The 27,044-nt window shown below is 41.9% G+C and overlaps 2 protein-coding genes across 4 annotated transcripts in view; both read right to left on the bottom strand.

Annotated features, from left to right (window-relative positions):
• The window catches only part of ASB9 (ankyrin repeat and SOCS box containing 9), a 30,066-nt gene extending 25,824 nt beyond the window's left edge, over positions 1-4,242 (bottom strand). Inside the window, exon 1 of the mRNA XM_066250014.1 lies at positions 4,112-4,242. The gene's annotated coding sequence lies outside the window, so the exon portion shown is untranslated. The remainder of the gene's footprint in view (positions 1-4,111) is intronic.
• A 5,340-nt stretch (positions 4,243-9,582) lies between these two features.
• The window catches only part of ASB11 (ankyrin repeat and SOCS box containing 11), a 30,742-nt gene continuing 13,280 nt past the window's right edge, over positions 9,583-27,044 (bottom strand). For 2 of the 3 annotated variants that reach the window (XM_066248988.1, XM_066248989.1), the window contains exons 2-7: positions 26,959-27,038; positions 22,236-22,343; positions 18,652-18,802; positions 15,145-15,279; positions 13,638-13,829; positions 9,583-10,146 (exon numbers count right to left, since the gene is read on the bottom strand). In XM_066248988.1, coding sequence (XP_066105085.1) covers positions 10,022-10,146; positions 13,638-13,829; positions 15,145-15,279; positions 18,652-18,802; positions 22,236-22,343; positions 26,959-27,038 — 791 coding nt within the window. In that variant the 3' untranslated portion in view covers positions 9,583-10,021. The remainder of the gene's footprint in view (positions 10,147-13,637; positions 13,830-15,144; positions 15,280-18,651; positions 18,803-22,235; positions 22,344-26,958; positions 27,039-27,044) is intronic. The other variant, XM_066248990.1, reaches the window with a different exon arrangement.

Genomic DNA, 27,044 nt, shown 5'->3' with positions numbered 1-27,044 from the left:
ACAATTAGGCAGAGTCATAAAACAAACAACAGTCGTCTTTTTAAAATTTTTCAGGTTTTTGTCATTACAGGCTTTTTTTTACTTAACACTGAATTTTAAAATATTGCACTAAAATGTTTATGTTGATGAATGAGTTCTTTGGTGCCCCCTTAAGTTGTGTGCCTCACTTACCTCATCCTAACCCTAGCCCTGTTGAAGAATCATGAGGCCCATGGTTTACTTACAGATGGTTCATTTAGGAAATATTCATGTATGTGTTCATTATATATGTGCCAACATATATGCATATGTAGATGTGTGTGCACACATGCATACACTGTGTATATGTATGTGTACACACAAACATATGTGTATACACACATACATTGAAAAGAAAATGTGGCAAAATGTTAATTGGTTAAATGAGATTATGGATATACAAATATCTATTGTATTTTTCTTGCAAATTTTTTATAAACTGTAAAACTTTCCAAATATAGCAATGGCAGGAGAAGAAAAATTCATAAGTGAAAATTAAAACCTGGTATACATTTTTTACAGGTTCTACTCATGTTAAAACTTGAAGCTGCTATTCTGAGTGTGACTGTATATTTTTCCTAGTACAGACTCTGCTAAAGGAAGAAGAGGCTATATCTCATATGCAAATGTCCATGTAGGAGCAGCCCCTGGCAATGATTTGTGATGGGAGAAAACGTGAAGTTCCCCAGTGCAGAGAACACCCTCCCCTGACAAGCTGTGATTATTCAATGATTCATCCCTCACAAAGATAGCTTCAGGCAATGTCTCTGAAACATCAGCTGTTCTCTTTGTGTGAAGTGCATTAAATCTTAGCAATGAACATTGTTATTAAAAAAAATCACCTGTAAACCTCAGGTTGATTTGACATGGCAATATTAGAAATATCAGGAAGAAGACTTACTTTGGGAGAAAAAGTTCCTTAATAAAATACGAACAACAAAAAAAACTTAGAAATGTTGAATGACATACCCAATCTTGTAAATAATTTAAGGGATTGTAAAAGAGTTGTAGGCTAAATCTTCAAGTGATGCAGGCAAGCTTTTTTAAAAAAAAAAAATAATGGGTCAAGGCAAATAATGGATACAGTCAACTAAATAATGAATGGATTGATAGATGCTACATAGACATGTGGTATAAAAATATATCAGATGTCAACATATATAGACACATGGTGTATGGATAGGTAATAGTAGGTATTTGGTTATTAAAATATTTCCTTTAAAATGATCCATTTTGTGTATATATGAAATTATTTCAACTATTATTTATAGTCTTCTTAATCAGTAAATACCACTTTAAACATCTTCTAAAAAATACTTCAGCCTGACCAGGGGTGGCGCAGTGGATAGAGCATCGGACTGGGACACAGAGGACCCAGGTTTGAAACCCCGAGGTTGCCAGCTTGAGTGCAGGCTCATCTGGTTTGAGCAAGGCTCACCTGCTTGAGCCCAAGGTCACTGGCTTGAGCAAGGGGTTACTCACTCTACTGTAGCCCTCCAGTCAAGGCACATATGAGAAAGCAATCAATGAACAACTAGGGAGACTAAGGAGCTGCAATGAAGAATTGATGCTTCTCATCTCTCTCCCTTCCTGTCTGTCTGTTCCTATCTGTCCCTCTCTCTGTCTCTCTCTGTGTGGACAAGTCCTGCCGGGGGTGAGGATGACAGAGACACAAAGACCCAACCCCAGGGACCAGGTCCAGTGACACAGATCCACTTTATTCAGGAAGTAAGCTAGCTTATATACATGGGTTCAGCCAATAGGGTGTTACAGCGTGTCCTTCATAGCCAATGGCTGAAAAGATCAGGGAGCTGCATGGTTGGTGCTAAGTCACTTCCTTATAGCGGGCAAGCTTCCTTCCTGAGTATGCCCAGGAGACTTCTGCGAGCTGGAGTATTCTCACAGCATTGCATCAGCCATAGCTGCTAGAAATGTGCTCTGCACTCCACTCACATCTCCCCCTTCTCTTTTAATTAAGGCCAACTGGACTTGATGAATGACAGCTTGCTGTTATAGCTTCTGAATGCTACACATTACGCAATGGAACCCTAGTAGAAATAAAACAACTATAATACCTATATATAGCATATTAAACTATATGCTAATAGTTAGCTGGATTAAACAATGAGGCAAGCTTCTGTAATGTTTGACTAGTTAGGAAATAGAATGGGGGTCTTAAACAGGGGATTCCTCCTAGGGGTCGGGATGACATTTCCCTCCCATTGTGTTACAGAGATCTTCTAGGTGCCATTAAACACAGTTCCATTTTGATTGTAAAAAATGGACGTAGGTCCATGCATGCCCCCTTCCCACAAAGGTCCCAGTGTCCAAACACAGAACGGATGGCTTGCCGCGGGCTGCGTACTACATATGGTTGCAAGGCACATCACACAAACTACAACAACATGACAAACCATACAATTTCAACAATTACAAAGGTACACTTCACCAGTCTCTGAGCAGTTAGCCCAAAGTGCAAAATGTCCTCGGCCTTCTTTCTAGCCATGAGAAAAGCTTCCTAGGGCAGGGGAAGGGCCTCTAGTGAAGCCCCTCCCCCAACAGGGTATTTCACATTGTCCAAAATCTGTAAGTCCATCCAACAAAGGAGCCAGTGCTCACTCGGGTCATAGTCCAGGAAACCAGTCCATGCACATGAGGCGTCAGCCACCCCCCTCATTCCTGCCATCCTGGCAGGTCTTACACTGTCCCAAAGAGGAGCACATGGCAATGGCAGTCAGCATTTCCATCTCTGCTCTGGAGAGCATGATGGCATCCACCCCTATGTCCCAAAATGTCAGCAAACCCACCAGCGGCTTAGCAGTCACTCCCTGCCGTTCCAGCGGCCACTCGGGGATGCAAGCCTGGCTTCTGTTCATCCTCCCGCCGCAGCTGCCGCCGTTTACCTTCTGGAGTCTGTGAATTGCAACTCTGGCCCAATTCTCCTCATCCTCCAAAGATGAACTGAAAACACCAGCTCGCACTGCCAGGCTCGAGCCCCAGGATGCCTCCACCTGCATCTGGGAGTCAGCAGTTACTATAGCACACATAAGCAAGAACAGAGCACCAGGGCCTGGGGGCCTGTCAGGGGCAATTCTCTGGGCCTGCCTGCCAAAGCCTCCACATCCCTCGAGGTGATGGGGAGCACATGCCAGCCGTGAGGTTTTCTTCTGGAGCTCTGAGGACCTCTTCCCCTCAGGTGTAGTTGGTGTGGAGAAGGCCAGGGCTGTGGCTTTGGACGGGTGAAGACTAAACCATTCAGTGGGTGCCCAAGAAACCCTGTCAAGCAGGTTGGGGGGTTCCTGGGATCCAAATTGGCTGAAAAACACAAGCATAACCTCTCCCTTGCATTAGAAGATGGTGTGATCCCTGCCACTGTGCCATGGCTGGGTCCTTAAAGTGTCATTTCAGGGAGAGGGGCAGGGGAGAGAGAGAGCAAGAGATACAGAAAAATAGACCAGACAGAAAGAAAAAAGACACATAGGGGCGTATAGGCTGGCCCATGAGTCTGCAGCAGGAACACGTGTTGGAGAAAATGGCATCTGAGAGGCTGGGGTGGGGCACTGAGCCCTGGCAGGGAATGTGGAAGTAGCGACTTCCCCTTTTTCCAGCGGCAGAGCTGATGGCACAGTTAGCAATTCGGTTGGTTTCATTTCTGCGCGCTCAGCCGCGATTTTGTCAAACTCGGAGGCTAAACTACTTTCCTCCTCAGTGGAGGAGGGTAAATAGGGAAGTAGGGGTTCCTCTGAAAGAGGAGCAGCCTGAAGGACCTTAGGAACTGGCGGAGAGTCCCCAGCAGGAGCACCGGTCAAGCAGGCGTGTATTGCCAGTAAGACAGGAGTGAGGCTGAGGGGTAAGGCCCTTTCCTCATGCACTTCGGCCGAACAGACATGTTGGGGAGCTCAGACCCAAGTATCCGGGTCCCAGAGCGGCGCGTCCTCAATCCAGGGATTGAGACCAGAGAGAATCTCCCAGTAAGTTCAGAGATCCTTTTCACAAACTTCAACTCGCCTACTCTGCAATAGGGTGTGCAGGGCTCGAGCCTGTGGGGCTCGAGAGTGAGAGTGAAGGTTTCCCATTGCAGAGGGCCACTCACCGGTCCCTTGGATGCCGGTTAGGTCCCTGCCCCACGTTGGGCACCAGTTGTGGACAAGTCCTGCCGGGTGTGAGGATGACAGAGACACAAAGACCTGACTTCGGGGACCAGGTTCAGTGATTCAGATCCACTTTATCCAGGAAGTAAGCTAGCTTATATACACAGGTTCAGCCAATAGGATGTTACAGAGTGTCCTTCATAGCCAGTGGCTGAAAAGATCAGGGAGCTGGGTGGTTGGCACTAAGTCATTTCCTTATAGCAGAGGAGCTTCCTTCCTGGGTATGCCCAGGAGGCTTCTGGGAGCTGGAGTATTCTCACAGCATTGCATCAGCCACAGCTGCTAGGAACGTGCTCTGCGCTCCACCCACATCTCTGTCTCTGCCACACACACAAAAGAAATATTTCAAACAGTTAAAAAGATTTATTTTTTAAAAAAGAAAAGTTCATGGTTGTGTTATTTATAAAAACAGCAAGAAATTGGAAATAATCCAAGTATCCAACAATATGGAAATAGCTAAGAAATATGATACAACCAGTGGTGGGGTCCAGCCCAGTCACACCAGTTTGGCAGAACCAATACTTAATTTTTTGTTGAGTTCAGCAAACCAGTTATTAAAATGGCACTTGTCATCAGGGTCCTCTCTAAGGTGGGTGCCAGGGCAGCTGCCCAATGTGGAAATCACAAATTTACATTCTTTACTCTTTAAGGTTCATCTTCGCAACAACATATTCTAAGCATTCGTAGTAATGTTCATTCCGTCCACAGGTAAAAAAAAAATTTTTTGACAGAACTATGCTTGTAGTATTATTTATTCATTTCATAAAACTCATTATAACTTTGATGAAATACATTTTAATTCCCTCACGTTTGTTACTTCAGGAAACAAACATATAACGTCAAGAGAAAAAGTTCCAAACAGGAGGTGACAACTTGTATTGTTTTTTGTCAGATATTATTTAATATTTTTTCATTAATGTTTTAGAACTCTTTTTTATAACATAATCTAGTATTGCGTACCTCTTTTATTGTTCTTACTTAAATATTAAATGCATGAAATAATAAACTACCTTTTACTATATTGTTTTTATTTATACTTAAAATGGTCATTAGGACATAGAACTGGTTATTAAATTATTCAAATCCCACAACTGAATACAACCATTTAAAAAGATAGTTTAAAAGGGTCTGAAACTTAGAAAATCATTGTACTACAGCTTGTGGGAAAAGCAAGAATCAAAAGTACTTTTATAATAGGATTGCTATATTAAATCAGTCAAAGAAATCAAAAAGAAAACAAAACTATGCAGTACTAAAGTCATTAAAACTTTAACAGTAAAAATGAATGAATAAATATTAGATATCTAGATGAATAGTTCTTTGTAAATGTTGTCACCCTGCAAGGGTCTTCACCTAATCACCTTGTCTAAAATAGCAGCTCTCCCCATCCCTCTTTACCCCAATCTGCTCTATTTTTCTCCTTATCACTTCCTGAAATGATAAGATATATGTACATGTTGCTTATTTCCGGTCACCTCCACTAATACATAAGCTTTTTGAGGGCAAGGACCTTGTCTATCCTTTTCACAGCCTAAAAGAGAGTCTGACATATAATACATGATGAGTGAAAACTTATTGGATGACTGAGAAGTTATCCTAGAGCACTTCAAATATGATTTAAATTATATATATATATATTATACACACACATATATACATACATATACCATTTGGGGAACAAAACATCCCACATCCTGTAAAAAATGAAATAATCTCTATTGTGTTAAGAACCCCCCAGAGCAATCAATATAACCTCATACAAGCCAGATGATTAGTCTGGTGGTCTAATTCTAGCTTGATGGATGTAGGACTCAAAGGGAAGTTAAAGATTATCTCTTGTCCAATCTCTACATTCATAAATCATTAAAACTGCAGCAAATCCAAGATGCCGGCATTGGGACCTGTTCTGCTTCCACAGCCCTCTGGAACTAGAGGATCAGTTCTGGTGAGTTGTCTCTCGAGACTCAGTTCAGGATTGAAGTGCCCCCAACCCCCACACCTACCAGAGTTGAGGGGTCCATACACATGACTCTTGAGATTCATAGTCTGCAGGTTCAGAAAGTGGATGTACAGCAGGGTTCTCTAGTTCCTTGCAGTCACAGACAGACTGAATATCCTAGGACACCCTAGGGCTTAACACAGAACTCAGACATTCAGTAAGAAGCAGGCTACAGAAAATAAAAAAAGGCCTCAGGAAAACAATTTAAAGATAGAAAGCTTATAATTCCTGAACATTCCATGATATGTATTTTATTTTTATTTTTTGGCTCTGTTCAGTCTATGGCATGAAGGAGTTACACTAGCCCAAGTTAAAAGCAGACCCCAATGATCATATCATACAAGCTGTGAGGGTTTTAAACTTGTGACAAGGGACAGAAGGGAAATTCTACTCGTTGCAAGAAATCCTCACTTAAGCTTCAGTGAGCCAAAAGCACTTAAAACCCATGAACTCAGCTGCTCGTCCTCGGTCCGTCTCCAGGAGGAACTGGCGTGTGTCCTTGCGCTGGTCACCCTGTGGCGGAGTTGCTGCTCCACATTGGGGTGCTCAGCTACAGTGCCGTTGCAGCGAACTTCCTCTTAAACGCTGTCATTTGGTTCTATCGATCATAATCATCACCGAGCCCTTGGACAGTAGTAAGGGTCTTTCTGCCGCTTCTCTGTTGAATTTTTTAAAAATGGACTGATTGACTTAAAAGAGAGAGAGAGAGAAAGAGAGAGAGAGAGGGAGAGGGAGAGGGAGAGAGGGAAAGAGAAACATCGATTGGTTCCACTTATTTATGCATTCATTGGCTGATTCCCATATGTTCCCTGACGGGGATCCAATCTGCAACCTGGCATATGGGGACGATGCTGTAACCAACTGAGCTACTTGGCCAGGCTGTTGAACCCTTACGTGGACATAGTCCTCAGTGCCAGCAGGAAGCACACCATCACCCTTACGTGTATCAGCAAAGGAGTCGAAAGAGTGCAGGTTCTGGATAGGGGCCATGCTGTAACATTCTTTGTCCTTGGTGGAAACGCCTGCAGAAGGCCATGGGGTTGGAGAAGGAGAAGGCGGGCAGGAAGATGGAGCTTCAGGAAACCAAGGGACTCAAAGGGGAGAGCGCTGAGTCCTCGGGGGCAGCTCAGTGACTGGGGCCAGTAACTATTTTCATTTATCAGTATTTTCCTTTAAAGTTTTTGCCTTTGATATAATGCTTAGGAAAGATCTTCCCTTTCATGTACATCCATGAAGATTTTATTCTAGTATTTTATAGCATCATTTAAACTTTTGTAACATATATAAAAATAAAATTTGTTTTTGAAATATGATGTAAAATAAGAATTTAACCTTTTCCCCAAATAGTTAACTAATTAGGATGAACTTATTTGATATTACATAGTTGTGAAAATGAGAAAAAAAGATCTAGAACAATACTGACAGAAATATGATGCTAGTGACATGTATAATTCAAAATTTTATTGTAGTCACATTTAAACATTAAAAATAGCCCTGGCGGCCCTGGCCAGTTAGCTCAGTGGTAGAGTGTCGGCCTAAGTGTGTGGAAGTCCCAGGGTGTAATTCCTGGTCAGGGCACACAGGAGAAGCACCCATCTGCTTTTCTACCCCTCCCCCTCTCCTTCCTCTCTGTCTCTCTCTCCCCCTCCTGCAGTCAAGGCTCCATTGGAGCAAAGGTGGCCCAGGAGCTGAGGACAGCTCCATGGCCTCTGCCTCAGGCGCTGAAATGGCTCTGGTTGCAACAGAGCAATGCCCCAGACCGCCCCCTGGTGGGCTTGCTGGGTGGATCCCACTCAAACACATGCAGGAGTCTGTCTGTCTGCCTCTTGGCTTCTCACTTCAGAAGAATACAAAAATAGTCCTGGCTGGGTGGCCAAGTTGATAAAGCATCCTTCCAGAACACCAAGGTCACGGGTATGATCCAGAAGCAACCAATAAGTGCACGACTAAATGGACAACAAAGTAGAACGATGAGTTGATGCCTCCCTTTCTCTCTCCCTACCGCTCTTCCTCTCTCCCTCTCTCCCTTCCCCTACCTCCTCCTTTCCTCTTTGAATTAATGAAAAAATTTTAAAGTTCTTTTATATTTAAAAAGAAAAAATAAGTGGAAATAACTTTAATGATGAATTTTATTAAAGCTAATATATTCAAATTATCATTTCAATGTGTAATCAACATCAAAATCATTAATAACATATTTCACACTCTTTTTTTTGTACTTACTATTCAAAGTATGGCATGTATTTTGTACTTACAGTACATCTCAGTTCAGCCTAGTCACTTGTAGCTATTGTCCTCTATGCTGCATAGCACAAGTGGGGGTGGCACAGTGTCTCAACCTCAGTACTATTCAATTTTGGAACTGATCATTCTTCGCTGGTAGGGAGTGGTCCTGGGCCTTTTGGTGATCAGATTCATTTCCAACTCCATCCACTAGATGTCAGTAGCATCCCTCACCAGTTGTTGGAACCAAAAATGTCTCCAGATTTTGCCAAATGTCCCCAAAGGTTTGTGGAAGAAGGGCAAAATTGTCCCCAGTTGAAAACCAAAGGTCTAGAAAAACTGGGGAAAAAATACAGGTTTGGAACAAATCTTAAGATTATTCAAAAGAAAAAAAATTATCCAAAAGAAAAGTTTAGAAGTAATATTGCTACAGTCACTGACCCATGGTAGGAATACTTAAAATAATTTAAGTCTATCCAATTTTCATGTTTTAAATTCTCAAAAATGAGGAGCAGGAGGGGTGGCAGAAGAGTAGGGGTTTGGGGAAAAGAAAAAAGAGAAGGAGAGGGAGAGAAAAAAAGAGAGGAAGGCTGTCTTTCAAGTATACCTTTGTGCTTATTTTAGGTCCCTACTCACAGATACAATACTGACTCACAGTGGAGCTCATCTTGGTGACTGGAATCAACATGTAATTATTTCAAAAACTGCCTAGGGGGTTAGGTAGTGGGAGCACCCAGTGTTGTTACTCGATCCTAGAACTGTCTACTTCAAATAAAAGCATCTACTATCAAAAGTGATGGACAACCACCAGGAGAGCTACTCTCTTCCAACATCTCTCTTACCAACCAGGACCTCAGTAACTGGCAACCTCAATTAATTGTGGTGTTTTAAAAGTATTTTGCTTTTTTATATATAAAAAGGCAAGGAAGACAGCTAGTCTAACCACTATACAAAAACTCATAGGCACAGTCAACAATATTGTGATTACCAAAGGAAACGGGGGACGTGGTCGTAAAGTTTAAAGGAGGTCAAAAACATGCTGATGGAAGATTTGATTTTGGGTGGTGGGCAAAATATACACAATGCACTCAACAGATGATGTATCATAGAGTTATTTACTTGACACTTATATAGTCTTATTAACCAATGTCACCCCAATAAGTTTAATTAAAAAGAAAAAAGGCAAGGAAATCAAAATTATAGCAGAGATTTATTCATAGAAGGAAAGTAAGAAGGAAAGAGGGAGAAACTAAATCAGGAGGTACACTTGGAATACTCACATTCATCACAATCTTATTTAGCCAGATTTACAGGTGTCTGCACAATATTCAGAACGTTGACACTTAGAGAATTAAAGATCACGAGCCTTCAGAAATAGCTTATTTTTCACTTCATCATTTTTTACAGTTTCTTAACAAGAGCTAAAATTGAAAGGTTTCTGATTGCACCATGGTTAACAAGAACATTAAACTAACCAGGACTTTGCACTCCTTAAGCCTTTCCAATGCAGCAGGGACTTATCTAACCAGTTTAGCTCATTTAAAGATGCTGACAGATGAGCTGTTGGGCATCTACACTAGTGTATAGCAGGCAACAACCTGATTCCAAGCCTTTCCATGGATAGGTGGGACTACTGGTAGAGGAGGAATCTTTGCAGCGGCTCTGGCAGATGTAGCTTGTGGATGCTTTGATGACATGCGCGACCCAAGCACTTCCGGACACACAGGCGGCAGAGCTGAGAAAGAGCAGGCGGGCCTACGGAAGAAATTAAAATAGTGTGAACCTCATGCTAGTGGGGTGGGGTGAGGAGGTGAAGGGGAGACCAGAGAACTGGGAGAGGCTGAAACTTTCCAGAAGATTAAGAGAAGCTGGATCTATATAGGAATTGCCGAGTGAGGTAGCAAACACTCAATACACACAGGATTCTGGTCTGTCCCTTGGACAGGCAGATGTTTCTTGAAGCTGAGTTTCCAATGGTAATTACATTAGCAATATTGAAGAATGAGGTTAACCAGAGGCAAGTTAGGAATGAGGTGTGGGGTCTAAAGGGAATGTACTTTATCATGTACCACACGTGCCAACGGATGTGAAACACTGGCCAAAGAGAAACTGCCAATGGAAGCACTGAGCAGGCAAGAGCCCGAGAGAACTGCAGAGCAAGGGCCAACCGCCCACAGAGTGTCAGCAGGAAGCCCAGCCCATGTGCTCACAGAGGCAGTGGCAGATGTGCACGGAGCCTGGCACCCAGGGTCCTCCTGGATTGCCTAGCTCTAGCTTCCCAGGAGGTGGTCCTGCCTGAGTCCTGACGTAACACTTGGAGGGCCCTCCATTCTCATAAGGATCCCAGCTTGACAGAAGATCAGAAGAAGGCTCCAACTCTCTTAGACTCCATTATACCCTGGACCTACTTCTGTCTATGGAGTCTCATGGAATCACCATGCCTATGGCTTTAAGTAGCATTGAGTCCTAAAGGAAAGTAAACTAACGAGAGTCCAAAATCTGGTTGAGTAGGACGAATGAGCTTTGGGCTGGAATACTAGTTATAGAGAAGGATTTGTAATGTCCCATCATTTTGTAACCTGACTCTATCAATAAAAATCTCTTCAAGTAGATCTATGTAATTACTGGACAAAGTTTTCCCTTTCAAGAAAATCTTACTGTAGTAGCATCTTGCACCCCATGAGAAATGGTGGACAGCATATGCAAATAGCCAGATAACTCTGGCTTTGATATTACCAAGGAGTATCCTTGTGCTAGAAAGCTGCCTGGAGGAACAATAGCCCTTAGTTAAAATCTTGGGATGTAAAACCGGACAGTGTCTCTACCATTCACCCAGCTAAAGTGCCTCTGGAAAATAGCAATGCAGACAAATTATCCAGTTTTCTAGACAAGTTCAGATACCAGTGTGACTTTTGACACAGTTGATGTTTATCTTTCTAGTGTAAGCAGCTATGTTTAGGAAGATAGGGGAGAGAAGATCTTGCTTATAAGAAATACATATCCTGGACATGGAAACACTTTTCGTGGAAGAAAAGAGGAAATGTGACAACTGCTATAATCGATAGTCTCAGCTAACAGTTGGAAAGTACATGTTATTTCCAAACTGTGAGCTGATAAGGATGATCCTTATTCTTCAAGTGGAGATTCAAATAACAGAAAATCATTAATGACATGAACTACTGGAAATAATCTAGATCAGTGGTACTCAAAGTCTGGTCCCAGACCAGCAGCATCAGCACCACCTGGGAGCCTGGTGGGCATGCAGCATCTAGGGCCGCACCCCAGACCTGCTGAACCAGAAATGGTATTTAATTGAGATCTCCTGGTGACTCCTATGCTTCTTGAGGGTTAAGAAGAACTGATCTCGGGTTGTTGGGCACAAAGAAGATGTGGTACTGTAACACAATGAAATACTACTAAGCCATAAAAAAGGAAGGAAATCTTACCCTTTGCAACATGAATGGACCTGGAGATCATTATGCTAAGTGAATAAGCCAGTCAGAGAAAGACAAGTACTGTATGATCTCACTCATATGTGGAACCTAATGAGCAAAATAAACTAACAAACAAAACAGAGATAGACTCATACATAGAGAGCAGGCTGACAGCTAGGGTGGGTGTGGGGGCGGCTGGGTGAAAGAGGTGGAGGGATAGAGGAAAAAAGGGCAAAACATACACCTCATGGACATGAACAAGAGGGTGGTGACTGCAGTGGGGGAGAGGTGGAGGAGGGTATGGGGGAATAAATGGTGATGAACGAGGAGTTGACCTGGGGGGTGAACACACAATACGGTGTAGAATTGTGCTGTAGAATTGTGCACTTGAAACCTGTATACTTATTGTAACTAGTGTCACCCTATAAATTCAATTTAAAAAGCAATGAGCTAGAAAATATTTCTTTTTCTTTCTTTCTTTTTTTTTAAGAGACAGGGAGAGACTCAAAGAGGGAGAGACAAATAGGGACAGACAGACAGAAAGGGAAAGAGATGAGAAGCATCAATTCTTCATTGCTGCTCCTTAGTTGTTCAGTGATTGCTTTCTCATATGTGCCTTGACTGGGGTGGGGGCTATAGCAGAGCGAGTGACCCCTTGCTCAAACCAGTGACCTTGGGCTCAAGCTGGTTATCCCATGCTCAAGCCAGATGAGTCTGCACTCAAGCTGGCTACCTCGGGGTTTCGAACCTGGGTCCTCTGCATCCCAGTCCAATGCTTTATCCACTGCGCCACTGCCTGGTCAAGCTAGAAAGTATTTCTTAAACTACTGAACCAAGCATTGCACTTGGAAGGCATATAGTACAAGGGGATGGTTTCACAAAAGGGAACTGATGAGTAAAAGCAAACCTTTCCCTACTAGAAACTGCTTCAGATTTAGGATTGGGTCATCAGAACATTAGAAATTTATGTGTTGAGGTTAGACTGCTTGGTTAGAATCCTGATTCTGCTTCTCAGTAGCCATGTGACCTGCAAACTAACCTCTTTGTTTCTCTTTTCCCATTCACAGCTGGTATAGCACCAGTGACTGTAAAATTCTTGCTGCTTTAAAGCTTTAAGAATTCAGGGAGATGTTTTGAATTTAGCTCAGCACATGACACATGTAAAAACAAATAATTACAATTGTTGTTAATATTCTCCCAAGTATGTGTGATCAGGACAGGCTCCGATAATGTTCTCTTTCTGTATGGACATAGCATGGTCCTCTTGAATTTGGAACTCAGAGCATTTTAGAGGCCTGACTTTCCTCCTCTGGCATCTGGAGTTGCATTAGCTCATGGTGGAAATGGGAGTGAGGCCATGAGGAATGCAGACACACCCGCTCCCTGATCTGGAGAACAGGCAAACAACGCCATTTCATCTGCTTTCTGAAATACACACACCATGTGTACATCATCTCTAACTCAAGTAGTTCTAATTTCCCATAAATTGCCACTAGATATTACATAGCCTAGAGTTTTGGTCTTCCTTATGCCAGGATCAATGTGGCAGTGCAATCTTTTCATGGCAAAAACAAAGTTCTCTAATTATTTTCTTGTTATGGAAACTACAGAACAATATACCATTTACATGTAAACGTCTTTTGATTATAAGTGAGTATATAGAGCATATAAAATCCCATTTCAGTGATGGTAGAACTTGCCACTTACCATTAAAAAGAGAAGAGGAAAAGGTAAGAAAGCTAGAGAACAGACACAAAGGACAGAGAACAAATGTGCTTAAGGAACAGAAGTGGATACCCTGCCCATCCTTACCATCCCGGAGCAGAAGTGCCTGCTCCACGCTGCTTTTCGGGGCCGCCAGATCAAGTGCACTTTTGCCCTGAGCATTTCTGTGCTTCAGGTTGGCCCCATAGTCTATGAGCAGATGGATGACCTCCACACTGGACTGCTTTGCTGCGGCATGGAGAGGGGTATCCAGCCATTGGCCCTGGTCAACACTGGCTCCTTAACAAAGCAGATGGCCACAATTCAACACTAAGTGTTCAATGTAGAAACACAATGAGACTAAAGTAGAGTTGCTATAAATAAAGACTTCATAAATGCTATGACAATTTGACAAATATTCGAAAATGTAACATAAACCTAGAACCTCAGCAATGCCTATGAAGACTGTTTCAAAATATTTTGATGAGAAAAATGAATAAAAATATTTTTAGTCATTTAAAATATTTTACTTGCGCTCTGGCTGGGTAGCTGTCTTTGTTAGAGCATCGTCCCCATATGGCAAGGTTGCACGTTCCTTCCCTGGCGAGGGCATATACAAGAATCAACCAGGGAACGCATGCATGGGTGGAAGAACAAATTAATGTTTCTCTCTCTCTCTCTTACTCGCTCTCTCTAAAATCAATAAAATTAAAGTAATTAAAATGCTTTATTTGCTTTCCCAAATGAACTTTGTGACATACAAAATTAAGTATTTGCAACTCCTTTTATATAGAGTTATTTTGGTTTTTGGTGAAGGATGAAGATAAGTTTATTCAGTATTTATATTATTCAGGGCTCACAAAAAAGACTTCTAAACTATGATAGGGAGCAGTATATGATGGCAGATTTAAAAAAAAAAAAAACAAGAAAACTCTTGGAGATAAAAATTCTTATTTAAAGGTTCTTATTACAATCTCCATCTTTGTGTTAGTAGCTAAGTTTGGGTTAAATAATAGTTTCAATACATTTTACTTTTCCCTGGACTTTCAGTTTCTGTATTTGTTTTCTAGAATTAAAAAAAAATTACTAAATAACTTAGCAGGATTGATCTTAAATAGTCTATGGCAAATATCTGGTGTTTTTACTGTCTAGCATCTTCCTGGTAACCACACCTAGATTTCCCTTGGGGAACCATCTCCATGATTCCCAGCTGATGTGTTACCAGTGAAGCCCAACAACTACAGTATAGACCGAAATCTAGGGTTAAGCCAATCAGTGTTGTATTGTATTCCCTTGGCCACCGTGATTGGTTCAGACATAGCATGTGACTCAGAAAGAGCCAATGAAATATAATTGTTTTTATCTCTAGCATTTTAATGGGAGACTCTTGCTCTCTTGAGACCACCAAGGAGACCCATACTGAGTAAATGGAGCAAACATCAAAGGAAGCAGGACAAAAAAACACACTTTTTTCTCCAACGAAATTCTTTTTTAAGCATTGCAATGTCAAATGCTGCCAGAATTTTGTCCAGCCTGACAAGAACCTCGTCTTTGAAGCCATGGAAAACCAACAAGATTAGTAGGTTCTTTTCATAACAAGATTTCTGGAAGTTACCTAATTCTAGAAGTTTCTTCACACAATCTACCCTTTGGTGGGTACAGGCCACATACAGGGGAGTTCCGAGCTGAGGCACTTCTTGGTCAATGTTCACGTTATTTGCCAGCAGAATCTCCATGCATTCTCGATGGCCTGGTGGGACACAAGATAGCCTCACTCAAGTAAGGAAAATATTGACTAGTCACAGAATTATAGGATTGCTTATCTGGAATGGGTTTTAGAAATAACAGATGTTTTAAGCAGAAAAATATTTCTTAGAAACCTTAGAAATCTCCAAAATTAAACTATTAGAGAAACATGCCCATGCTTCCCCCACTTAATTCCCCTTTTCAGCCTTTGAGGTACCTCCAACTAAACTAAGGGCTCTAAGGAACACTGCCGAAATCCTTTAGAATGAAGCCACCAGTTTACAAATAGAGGTTACAATAACCAGAGAGGTAAGTGACTTGTCCTATAATTACTCTGAAAAGCCAGGGCCCAAATCCAAGCCCTGTTTCCTCTCCACTTCAAATCTCCTTCTCTTCTCCACCCAAGTGTGCAAGTGGGTGTATGACTGTACCATGTAGTAAAAGCTCCTTATTTTGACTAGTCGGGAAGACACCTATGAGAATTAACTTTAAAATCTTTTTTGTGTTTGACCAAGAGAGAGAGAAAGAGAGAGACAGATAGGGACAGACAGACAGGAAGGAAGAGAGATGAGAAGCATCAGTTCTTCATTGCAGCACGTTAGTTGTTCATTGATTGCTTTCTCATATGTGCTTTGGGGGAGGGGGAGGCTACAGCAGACCTAGTGACCCCTTGATCAAGCCAGCAACCATTGGCCCAAGCTGGTGAACTGGTGAGCTTACTTAAACCAGATGAGCCCATGCTCAGACCGGCGACCTTGGGTCCACTGCATCCCAGTCAGATGCTCTATCCACTGTGCCACTACCTGGTCAAGCAGAACTTTAAAATCTTAAGCATAGAACATATTTAAATGTACTTTCAAATTCAATGACTAACAAGAATCACATACATGTACTCTCCTTAGAGTTTGCCCAATGAACAGACAGACATGATTAATTTGTAGTATCTGAACGATTTGTTCAGGAGCAAATGCTTCTGAGTTAGCAATGTGAGCTCATAAAAAATTTGTTCTCTTTGAAGTTTGAAATGTTTCTTTAAGAAACTCATATCATTGATGATTAACTTAACCAAGATTTTTAAAAATAGATAACATAAAGGTAAGCTTTACCTCAAACCTGTTTGTTTTATCACAAATTCTAAGTATAAGTATGCATTAAAATGTACAGATAAGCATCTGTGGATTCAAACTATTTATTTGTTCAGATAAGTAAGTATATGCCTGTATAGATAACATCAATATGTCAAAGTATTTACCCAGACTGTGCCAGCTTGTTCAGAGATTTAAAGCTGTAAGAATCCAGAAATACTATCTGATCAGTACCTAAAACTGCCTGGTAATTCCAAGGTATCTAATAAACATTGTTGTATAATTCCTGTCATTTTTTTGCAGAAGAAACTGAGCCTAGTCAGAGTAAAATTTAAGTAGTCTCAAGAAGTTGTTTTAAAAATTAAAAATATAAAAGTCAAATGATTAGCACCACTGTCACCATATCTAAAATAGTGAATTTGCTATTCATTTTCCATTCTGTGGACATTGGTCCCTAACATGCTTTTATGATACAGGAAAAAAGAGGTAGAGTCACATGAATTCATGTGCCTATGATAAGCAAATATATATTTTATGAACACATAGATACCGAACACTTTATATGTAACCAGCTAAGCACTGCAGAATTATTTAAGTAATTCAAACCATAATTCAAACCATTCCTAATATTAATCTTTTTAAAAATGTTTGGATGAAATGCAAGTAATAGATTAATTTTTACTGAAAATCAATTTTTAAGATATATGAAGAGCCCGACCAGGTGGTGGCACAGTGGATACAGCGTCAGACTGGGACGTGGAGGACCCAGGTTCGAAACCCCGAGGTTGCCAGCTGTTTATGTCTGTCTGTTCATTGGGAAAACTCTGAGAGTACTTGTATATAATTCTTGTTAGTCATTGAATTTAAAAGTGCATTTAAATATGTTCTATGCTTAAGATTTTAAAGTTCTGCCTGACCAGGTGGTGGCGCAGTGGATAGAGTGTCTGGGATACGGAGAACCCAAGGTCTTAGGCTTGAGCGCGGGCTCATCTGGTTTGAGCAAGGCTCACCAGCTTGAGCCCAAGGTCGCTGGCTTCAGCAAGGGGTCACTCGGTCTGCTGTAGCTCCCCGGTCAAGGCACATATGAGAAAGCAATCAATAAACAACTAAGGTGCCACAATGAAAAGTTGATGCTTTTCATCTCTCTCCCTTCCAGTCTGTCTCTCCATCTCTTTGTCTCTCTCTGTCTCCGTCACACACACACAAAAATATAAAGACCTTTATATAATTTACAAAGATTATTTCCCTACAATTTAAAGAACTTGAAGTTTGGGAAATGGTCAACATCAGTTATTAATCAATAAATGTTTAATAAATATGTATAGGACATCAAACTTTAAAGTGATCCACTACAAAAAAAATTACCAGGTAACATGTTAAATAACCTGGGGCAAATATTTCACTATTACCTTTTGAAAGAAAGATTTTCATCCCAAATTATGCAGGAAAGGTTACTGTTCTAAGTGTTCTAACTTCTCCATTGTATTTCTGATCTCAGCATAAGAGAATAACTCCACTTCTGGGAAACAAGATGTCTGCAGGATGCAACCTTCTTTAAATGCAACCTTTCACAAATGATATTGGCCTTTCAATGGCATCTTCTTGCTCATATTTAGTCTATGTATATACTTTTTAAATTCTTTAATTTTACTCTTTTCATTCATTTCAAAAGGAACAAGGACACAAAAGTCTAGAGTCAACTTCAGAGCTTCCAATGCCGTGCATTTTAAATTTGCAATTTTTTTTTCAATAACTAATGACTTGAAGTCATTAGCTCACCTAGAGTATTGCCTGTTTTGAACAGTTACATTTAATCTTCCATTAGAGAGACAATCAGCCTTGGCTTTCAGACACGTTTATAATTTATGTCAGCAGTGATGTTTCATGGGCTTGGGGGATGAGCTATTCTTTTCTAATAAGAACAGTGGCATAACCACAGTGTGACTCACGGAAGTCACCCCTGAAGCCTTAACTGTATCAGCTACCACAAAAATACCAGCAAAGAGCCTCAAAAGGGCCTGTCAAGAGACGGTCCTCAGAAAATGGGATGTCTGAGACCCATTTCCAGGAAATGAAAACCATTTCCAGGTTTTAGGAAGAGCCATTTCATGCCCCAGTGGTATTTCCTGAAGATTTAGGCAACTGAAGTTACTGCTGTGGGCTTTCTAAGCTATACACAGTCTACCAGTGAAGATCCGGCTGATCTTGCCTGGTGAACACTATACCACTGATTCATGCAGACTGGAGTGAGGTCCACCAATGTTTTATCTGGAATGTGACGGCTCATTTACCTCTCTTTACTGCCTCATGGATGGGGGAAGCCAGGTGCACCTCGAGCTGGGCCTTGGCTCCAAACTCCAGCAGCACGTTGACACACGCAGCACTGCCACTGCAGCAAGCACTGAAGAGGGGTGTGGCTCCATGAACAGTCATTCCATTGACCTGACGATGGGCAAAGACAGACCCAGAGGATTGGCTATTTCTATGTCACCATCTCCAAGTTGCATTCCCATATACCTGCCTGGAGAAATTCCCCATGCAGGTGATTGGGCAAGGGAACTTACATCACTACAGTATTGTTATTTAGGCACCAGTAGCCTATCAACTCTCATTTCTATAAATAATACCCCAAATGAGGCAAAATGGGACAAAGCTTTTAAAATGTATTCGTGGGTATTCCAGAGCTTCTTAAGAGCCTCCTAACGTTGAGGAGCAGTCCTGTGTGGTGATTAAGAACATGCATGGCCTATGGAACTGTTAGCTTGGGTTTAAATCTCAACTCTCTTTCTCTTTTATTTGTTCAGAGATCTTGATTGGGATACTAACTTTCTGTGCTTATGTTTCCTTATCTGTAAAATGAGAATGCACTTTATAAGATTATTGAGCATATCCAGTTAACTATATGCTAAATACTTGGAACATTACCTAGTAAACATTCAATAAATATTTGCAACAATTATTTCCATTTTCCATTAACATAGAGCTGATGCTACCCTCAATCATGAATAAACATAGCACAAACCAAAAGTACTAGAGAAATAAGCTGAGTTTTAAGGTCCTAAAATCCATGCTTGCAAAAATTTCCTCAGCAATTCTCCAAGAATTTGTCTTTCTTGCTACAAATTTCCTTTCTGTACTACTGTAATCTATAAAGATTACATATGCCAGCTGTGACTCCTTGATCTCTTTTTGTGTTTGTCTTCCCTGGTAGAATTCAAGTTACCCAATGAGAGGCAATTTTCTTACCTTTGTTTCTAAAACATTGGCAACTACCAGATGGTTCAATAAATGTTTGCTGACCTGAACTGAGAGAGGAACTTATAGGAAATCAAGTTAGAAGACTCCCTGGGCTGAGGAAGATAATAATACTTAGTAAAAACAAGTCAAATCAGTTCCACCAAATTAGGTTAGAAATCCCTAGAGTATAGAAATTTATGCCATTTTTCCTTGTCCTTGTCTGTCTCTGCCATTTTAGCATCTCATCTCTAACTTTCTAATGTAATGGGGCTATCCTGGCTCTGTGGAGAAATATTCCTTTTTCTTTGTTTGTTTCTGAAACAAGGAAATTTAGGATTCTGATTATCAAAAGCATATATTCTTAGTTGTTGAGGTGATATGATTTGACCTCAAGCCCTCATCATCTTACATTTCTTTTATTTTTCTTTTTGTTATAGGTGAGAGGAGGGGAGATAGTGAGGCACACTCCTGCATGCACCCCGGCCAGGACCCACTCAGCCTCCCCCATCTAGGGCCAATGCTCAAGTACCCAGTTATTTTTAGCACCTGAGGCTCATGGGCTCCAACCTATCCTCATCCTACCAGGGAAGACAAACACAAAAAGAGATCATTTTGATACACAGTAAATGCTTTAGATCAGTATAGGAACAGGAAAAAGGAAAGCCTAGACTTGAGAAATATTTAGGAAGTAAAATTAGCAGGATGGTATGATTAATTAGATGAGGAGACAGAACAAATAGTATGATGCCAAGTTTGGGGCTTGGGAAACCAGGAATATTTTTCACCTGGTCACTGAAGCTTGGGATCCAAGAGGAGGAACCGGTCCCAGAAGGAAAAACATAGCAACATAGCACAGTTTCGGATGCGCTGAGTTTGTGGTGCCCATGGGACTGTCAATTTTGAGGAATTTTCTACTAATTGGCCAACTTTTTTCTTGTTCTGTCATTCTGATTTAAATATTAAAAAATATATTATTTATTGACTATGTCCTCATAATCTTGCCAAGGACAAGGGACCATGACTTACTCTATTCTTTCTCCTCCACAGAACCCCCCAGGTTCGTCCTAGCACACACTCCTCCACAACCCAATGTCATCTGATATTTCCTACCCACTGTCTGACTGTGACTTTAGTCATCTAGTTTGGAAGGAAACAGCCCTCCCCAACCTAGCCCTAACCGTTACATGTGAGTTGATTAGGGGGAACTTAAGGAAACACTACCTAATAAAACTACACAACCACATTGGCATAAGGAAAAATCACTTTGCCCACTGAAGACTTTACTATTCAGTTGTACATGTACAAACCCAACTTCAATATAAAATGTAAAAATAATCTTCATTAGCACTTAAAAGCATTATAGTTCATGAAATGAAGAATGCAACCACTGAGTTTAAAAATAAAATTAACAATAAAACAGTACCTGGTAACTAAATGTCATTGCGATTTTCAAAAGTTTTAATTTTATAACTCTATTCTGATATTTGATTACATACAGCACCTCATTCAGTCCTTGAAAAAAAAGCAGAGTTTGCCTGACCAGGAGGTGGCGCAGTGGATAGAGCGTCAGACTGGGACGCAGAGGATGCAGGTTTGAAAACCCAAGGTCTCCAGCGTGAGTGCAAGTTCATCTGGTTTGAGCAAGACTCACCTACTTGAGCCCAAGATCGCCGACTTGAGCAAGGGGTCACTTGGTCTACTGTAGCCCCCGGTCAGGGCACATATGAGAAAGCAATCAATGAACAACAACTAAGGTGCTGCAACAAAGAATTGATTCTTCTCATCTCTCTCCCTTCCTGTCTGTCTGTCCCTATCTGTCCCTCTCTCTGTCTCTGTCACACAAAAAAAGAAAAGAAAAGGAAAAAAACGGAGTTTAAAAATAAGATAAAGTCAGGGGGATCACTTTGTAAATAACATAAATGTCTAACCAATATGCATACACCTGAAACTAATATAAAATAATATTGAATGTCAACTGTAACAGAAAAAAATGTTTAGGCCTGACCTGTGGTGGCGCAGTGGAAAAAGCGTCAACCTGGAAACGCTGAGGTTGCCAGTTCAAAACCCTGGGCTTGCCTGGTCAAGGCACATATGGGAGTTGATGCTTCCTGCTCCTCCCACCTTCTCTCTCTCTCCTCTCTATAATGAATAAATAAAATATTTTTTTTAAAAAAAGAAGAAAATGTTTAAATTATATAATTAAAAATGAAAGATAAAAGTAATTTTGTTTTTCAATGTACTATTATTAAAAGCTTATTTAATAATTTTGCTTGAAATAGTTGATTAGGGTTTTGAATTAAAGGTGGGTTTTCTTGTTGTTTTTCTATTAAAATGTGTTCTTTTTAATGTTTTACAATAAATTTTCCAAGATCAATTTTCAAATTACTTGAGTTCAAGTTGATATTTTTAAAGGCAGCATCACGATTTTAAGAGTTCTGTGAATTACCTCAGTGAATGTTGACACATGGTCTGAAGAGAGAGGCAAGCAGCAGTGTCTTCTGGACCATTCAGAAATGTGGACAAGGATGGGGACAGCCCCACCTACCCACAGTGGGTAAGCAGTCTGCAAGGTCATGTCTCTTAGACGATAATAGCTGCACTTGGGTAGACAGACCTGTGAGGCAGGAGTGGTACTCACCTGTGCACCATTTTCCAACAAGGCTTTAGCACAGGCTACGTGACCTCCAAGGCATGCCTCGTGGAGGGAAGAGACCCGGTTAATTGTCACGAGGTTCACATTGACACCCTATAATTCGGAGAGGGAGAGAAGTGGTTAAAGGCTGCATTAGCAATAGTAATGACACTGTTGGACATGTTTTTATTGTCCTGAAGGAATCATATAAATAGGAGAAGAAACCATTGCTAGGGGAATCTAAATATAGCGTAGGAGCCTTGAATTCATTTATTCACCAAATGCTTATTCAGCATTCTGAGCCAGGCAATGTGCTGGGTCTTCAAAGTTTATGACACGGGCCTCTCTCCTCGAAGAGCCTAGTGGGGAAACAGAAATGGGAAGGAAAAATAACAAGACCATATTGCTATGCAGGAAGCATGTTCAAATTTCAGTTGGGAGCATGGGATCTCCTTGAGTCTGGCTTGGGGAGTAGAAGAACACTTCATATATGAGGTTGTATTTAGCTAAGACTTGAAGCATAAAAAAATTCAAGCCAGGAAGGCGAAAAAGAAAAGAGCATAGTTGACCCTTAAACAACGCAGGGGTTAAAGACCTCAACTCCTTGCAGTCAAAAATCTCTCTATAACTTGAATCTCCTAAAACTTAATTACTAAGACTCTGGCCAGTGGCTCAATGGATAGAGTGTCAGCCTGGCATATGGACACCCTGGGTTTGAGCCCTGGTCAGGGCACACAGGAGAAGCTACCATCTGCTTCTCCTCCCCCAACCCCCTCACTCTTTCCCTCCTGCAGCTAATGGCTTGAATGGTTTGAGTGGTCCCAGGCACTGAGGATAGCTTCATTGGAGGGCATCAGCCTCAGGTGCTAAAAATAACTTGGTACTTGAGCTTTAGCTCCAGATGGGGTTTCCGTGTGGATCCTGGTCGGGGCACATGTGGGAGTCTGTCTCAATATCTTCCCTCCTCTCACTTCAAAACAAAAACAAAAACTTAACTACCAATAGCCTTCTGTTAACCAGAAGCCTAACTGATAACATAGTCGATTAACACATATTTTGTATATGTATTATATACTGTATTCTTACAATAAAATAAGCTAGAGAAAAGAAAATGTTATTAGGGAAATCATAAGGAAGAGAAAACACACCTACAGTACTATAATCAGACTGGGAACAGAAGGATGACCACAGGCCTGAGAGTACAAAGTAAAGTCAGTGGTGTTCCCAGGACTCACACGCCAGAGTAGCAGCACTGCTGTCTGCACAACCCCCCTGCGAGCAGAAGTCTGTGCTACCAGGGTCTGGGGGCAGGGCCTTGTCCTAACTTCATCTCCTTACCCAGTGGCTCTGCCCAGTCCTAGTACATACCTCGTCCCCATACTTCCCTGTTCTACCTTCCCCGACTTGAAGTCCAGGTGGCAGAGGACAGGATCAGCCCAGCCGCTGGCCAGCTCTGACTTCATGCCCTGATTTTAACTTGGCCCTTGTCATTCTCCCCTAGGATTACCACTTTCTATCTGTGAAAGGAATTAGGTGTCTGCTTGAGCCTTCTCAGCTGAGTTGAATTTTTGATTTCTTGCCTTGTAACTGACCTGCTGGCGGAAGCTTCCAAAACCTAGTGCATGACCCTGTACCCTAAACCCTAACCTAAGTGCCCGCCACCTCCTGCCAGACCTCCATGGTGCTGCTTGTCCCTTTCCACTATTACCTGTCCCTTCATCTTAGGGCCTCTCTGTGCCTCCTTAATCCTGTCCATTTTCATGTCCTGAATATGATGGCATTACTCTAGCGCTGTGCTATCCATTTCAAGTTGAGTATTGAATACAGTTAGAAAAGTCCCTTTTCATTTTCCCAGATGATTTCTTTTCAAGAAAAGAGAAAAGAGAAATAAGCTAGTCCACAAGATGGCAGCAATATGCTAGTGGGAAAAAAATGATCAGTGCGAACTCAAAATCCCTGAAATTGTAGAAATATAATGCTGGGCAGGCCTGAAAGAATATCAAGAGTGAATCCCCTTCACTGAGCATGAGGAAATAGAGAAGCATGAAGTTCCAATTAATAGCAAGGCTTGAGACTTCCCAGCTGGTAGTGACAGTCAGAGTGATCATCGGGAACTCCCGGTTCTCAGTTTAATGGTTTACAGCACACCGTGCTCTATCTTAATGTCAAATCAAACTGAGTAATACATTTTGGCTACTGAGTAAAGGCAAGGAAGTGGGGTGTACTAAGGAAAAGCTGAACTTCTCCACAAACAGTACTTCTTAAGACATTTAAGCACGCTATAGAAACTGACATACTTATCCTATATAGTTAAAAATAAAGAAGTGCTCAATGCAGTGTGGTATCCTGGACTGAATCCTGGAAGAGAAACGGACATTAATGGGAAAACTGGTGTAATCTCAATAGTCTGTAGTTTAGTTGATGGCATCGTACCAATGTTGATTTCTCATTTTTGACTCAAGTACCATGGTTAAACATATAGAAGATGTTAACAGGCCCTGGCTGGTTGGCTCAGTGGTAAAGCATCGGCCTGGCATGCAGGAATCCAGGGTTCAATTCCCAGCCAGGGCACACAGGAGAAGCACCCATCTGCTTCTCCACCCCCCCTCTCCTTCCTCTCTGTCTCTCTCTTCCCCTCCTGCAGTCAAGGCTCCATTGGAGCAAAGTTGGCCTGGGTGCTGAGGATGGCTCCATGGCCTCTGCCTCAGGCACTAGAATGGCTCTGGTTGCAACAAAGCAACGCCCCAGATGGGCAGAGCATCGCCCCCTGGTGGATCTCGGTTGGGCGCATGCAGGAGTCTGTCTGACTGCCTCCCCGTTTCCAACTTCAGAAAAATACCAAAAAAAAAAAAAAAAGATGGTAACACTGAAAATACCAATAAAAGTATTAAAGTGGGAGGATGAGAGAGAGAAGGTGGATGTTAAGACTTTTCATCATTATGTCATTTTAATTTTTGAACTATGTAAATATATTACATATGAAAAATAATCAAATCAAATCAAACTTAAAAGGCTTAAAAATTAATAAGCAACTGATAAAATCAATTACAAAGCCTATTTCATAATTACTAGCAGTTTTCTTTTTGCCTCTACTTCCTCAAGAACTAATGGAACAGCCCTGGCCGGTTGGCTCAACGGTAGAGCGTCGGCCTAGCGTGCGGAGGACCCGGGTTCGATTCCCGGCCAGGGCACACAGGAGAAGCGCCCATTTGCTTCTCCACCCCTCCGCCGCGCTTTCCTCCCTGTCTCTCTCTTCCCCTCCCGCAGCCAAGGCTCCATTGGAGCAAAGATGGCCCAGGCGCTGGGGATGGCTCTGTGGCCTCTACCTCAGGTGCTAGAGTGGCTCTGATCGCAACATGGCGAAGCCCAGGATGGGCAGAGCATCGCCCCCTGGTGGGCAGAGCGTCGCCCCTGGTGGGCGTGCCGGGTGGATCCCGGTCGGGCGCATGCGGGAGTCTGTCTGTCTCTCCCCGTTTCCAGCTTCAGAAAAATGAAAAAAAAAAAAAAAAAAAAAAGAACTAATGGAACAGAGGAAAAAAGGCATGTGAGTGCACATACATGCAGACACACACACACACACACACACACACACACACAGCAGTGTGCCCAGCTGTTTAAATTCAAAACGGTAAGGAAGCTAGGCTCGGTGTTAAGTAGGATGGAAAAGAGATATGACTCACATCCTCTGTACACAGATAGGTGCTAAAATAAACAAAGCAAATGAAGCACGGACGCTTTCATTCATCTCATAAATATTGACTAGGCCATGAGTCACTGTTCAAGGGATCCAGTCATAAATAAAAATACACTAGTCTTAATAACTAAGACTCTAATAAATCTTCCCAAAAGAGTAAGATTTACCCATTTGTCAGTATATCTTAATGTCTGCTCTTGAAATAGTGAATCCCTAGGGTAGGCAGCCTCTAAGACGGCTCCCAGTGACCTCTGATTCCTGGTGCTGGGTCATTTGTATTAATTACCCCATGAATGTGGGTTGGCTTTATTGACTCACATCTAATGAAGAGAATACGGCACAAGTGATGGGATGTCACTTTGGAGAGTAGGTTATGCTAAGACCTTCGTAGGTACTCTTGTGTGCTCTCTCTGGGGGACACCAGCTGCCATCTCGCAATGCAGGCACAGCCCTATGGGAGGCCACGTGGCGAGAGCTGAAGCTGAACAGCAACCACATGAGTAAGGCTGGAAGCAGCTCCTCCCCTAGTCGAGCAATGAGAGGACTGCAGCACTGGCTGACACTTCACAGCCTGGGAGAGACAGCCAGAACCACCCCGCTAAGCTGCTTCCTGGCTAACGGAGACTGAGAATCTAGTTTGTTGTTTGTTTTCAGTCCCTGTGTTTTGAGACAACTTGGAACATAGTAATAGCTGACTAATGCAACTTGGGGGCTGCTCTTCCTAAGGCACTCTGGGAGAGTATCAAGTGAGTTAGTGCAAAATAAATTTGAAAGCATTCCCCATCAGCCTCACATGAGAACTTCCTATGAGGTAGAGGAAGGCCCAGAAGGGGAAGGATGAAAATAGGCAGAATATGAACCAGTTTCCCAAGAAAAGAGAGGCAACAGGAATAATGGTGAGCTGTAATAGGATACACACACCTGGAATGACCATGCTGGGACCCGACAAGCAAGACCTCTGCTATGGGGAAAGCTAATAAAGAAGGTGTGTGCTTAGAACATAAGCACAAAGGATTAAGTCTTCAGTTTCCTCACCTGTGCAATTAAAGTTTTAAGGGCCAGTAAGCGCCCCTGGGCTGCAGCTTCATGAAGTGGGGATCGATCAGCCCAGCAGTCTGAAA

This window comes from Saccopteryx bilineata, chromosome X (assembly GCF_036850765.1).
Source record: "Saccopteryx bilineata isolate mSacBil1 chromosome X, mSacBil1_pri_phased_curated, whole genome shotgun sequence".
NCBI lineage: Eukaryota > Metazoa > Chordata > Mammalia > Chiroptera > Emballonuridae > Saccopteryx > Saccopteryx bilineata.
The sequence above is the reverse complement of the archived record's forward strand: the minus strand, read 5'-3'. Positions and strand labels throughout refer to the sequence as shown.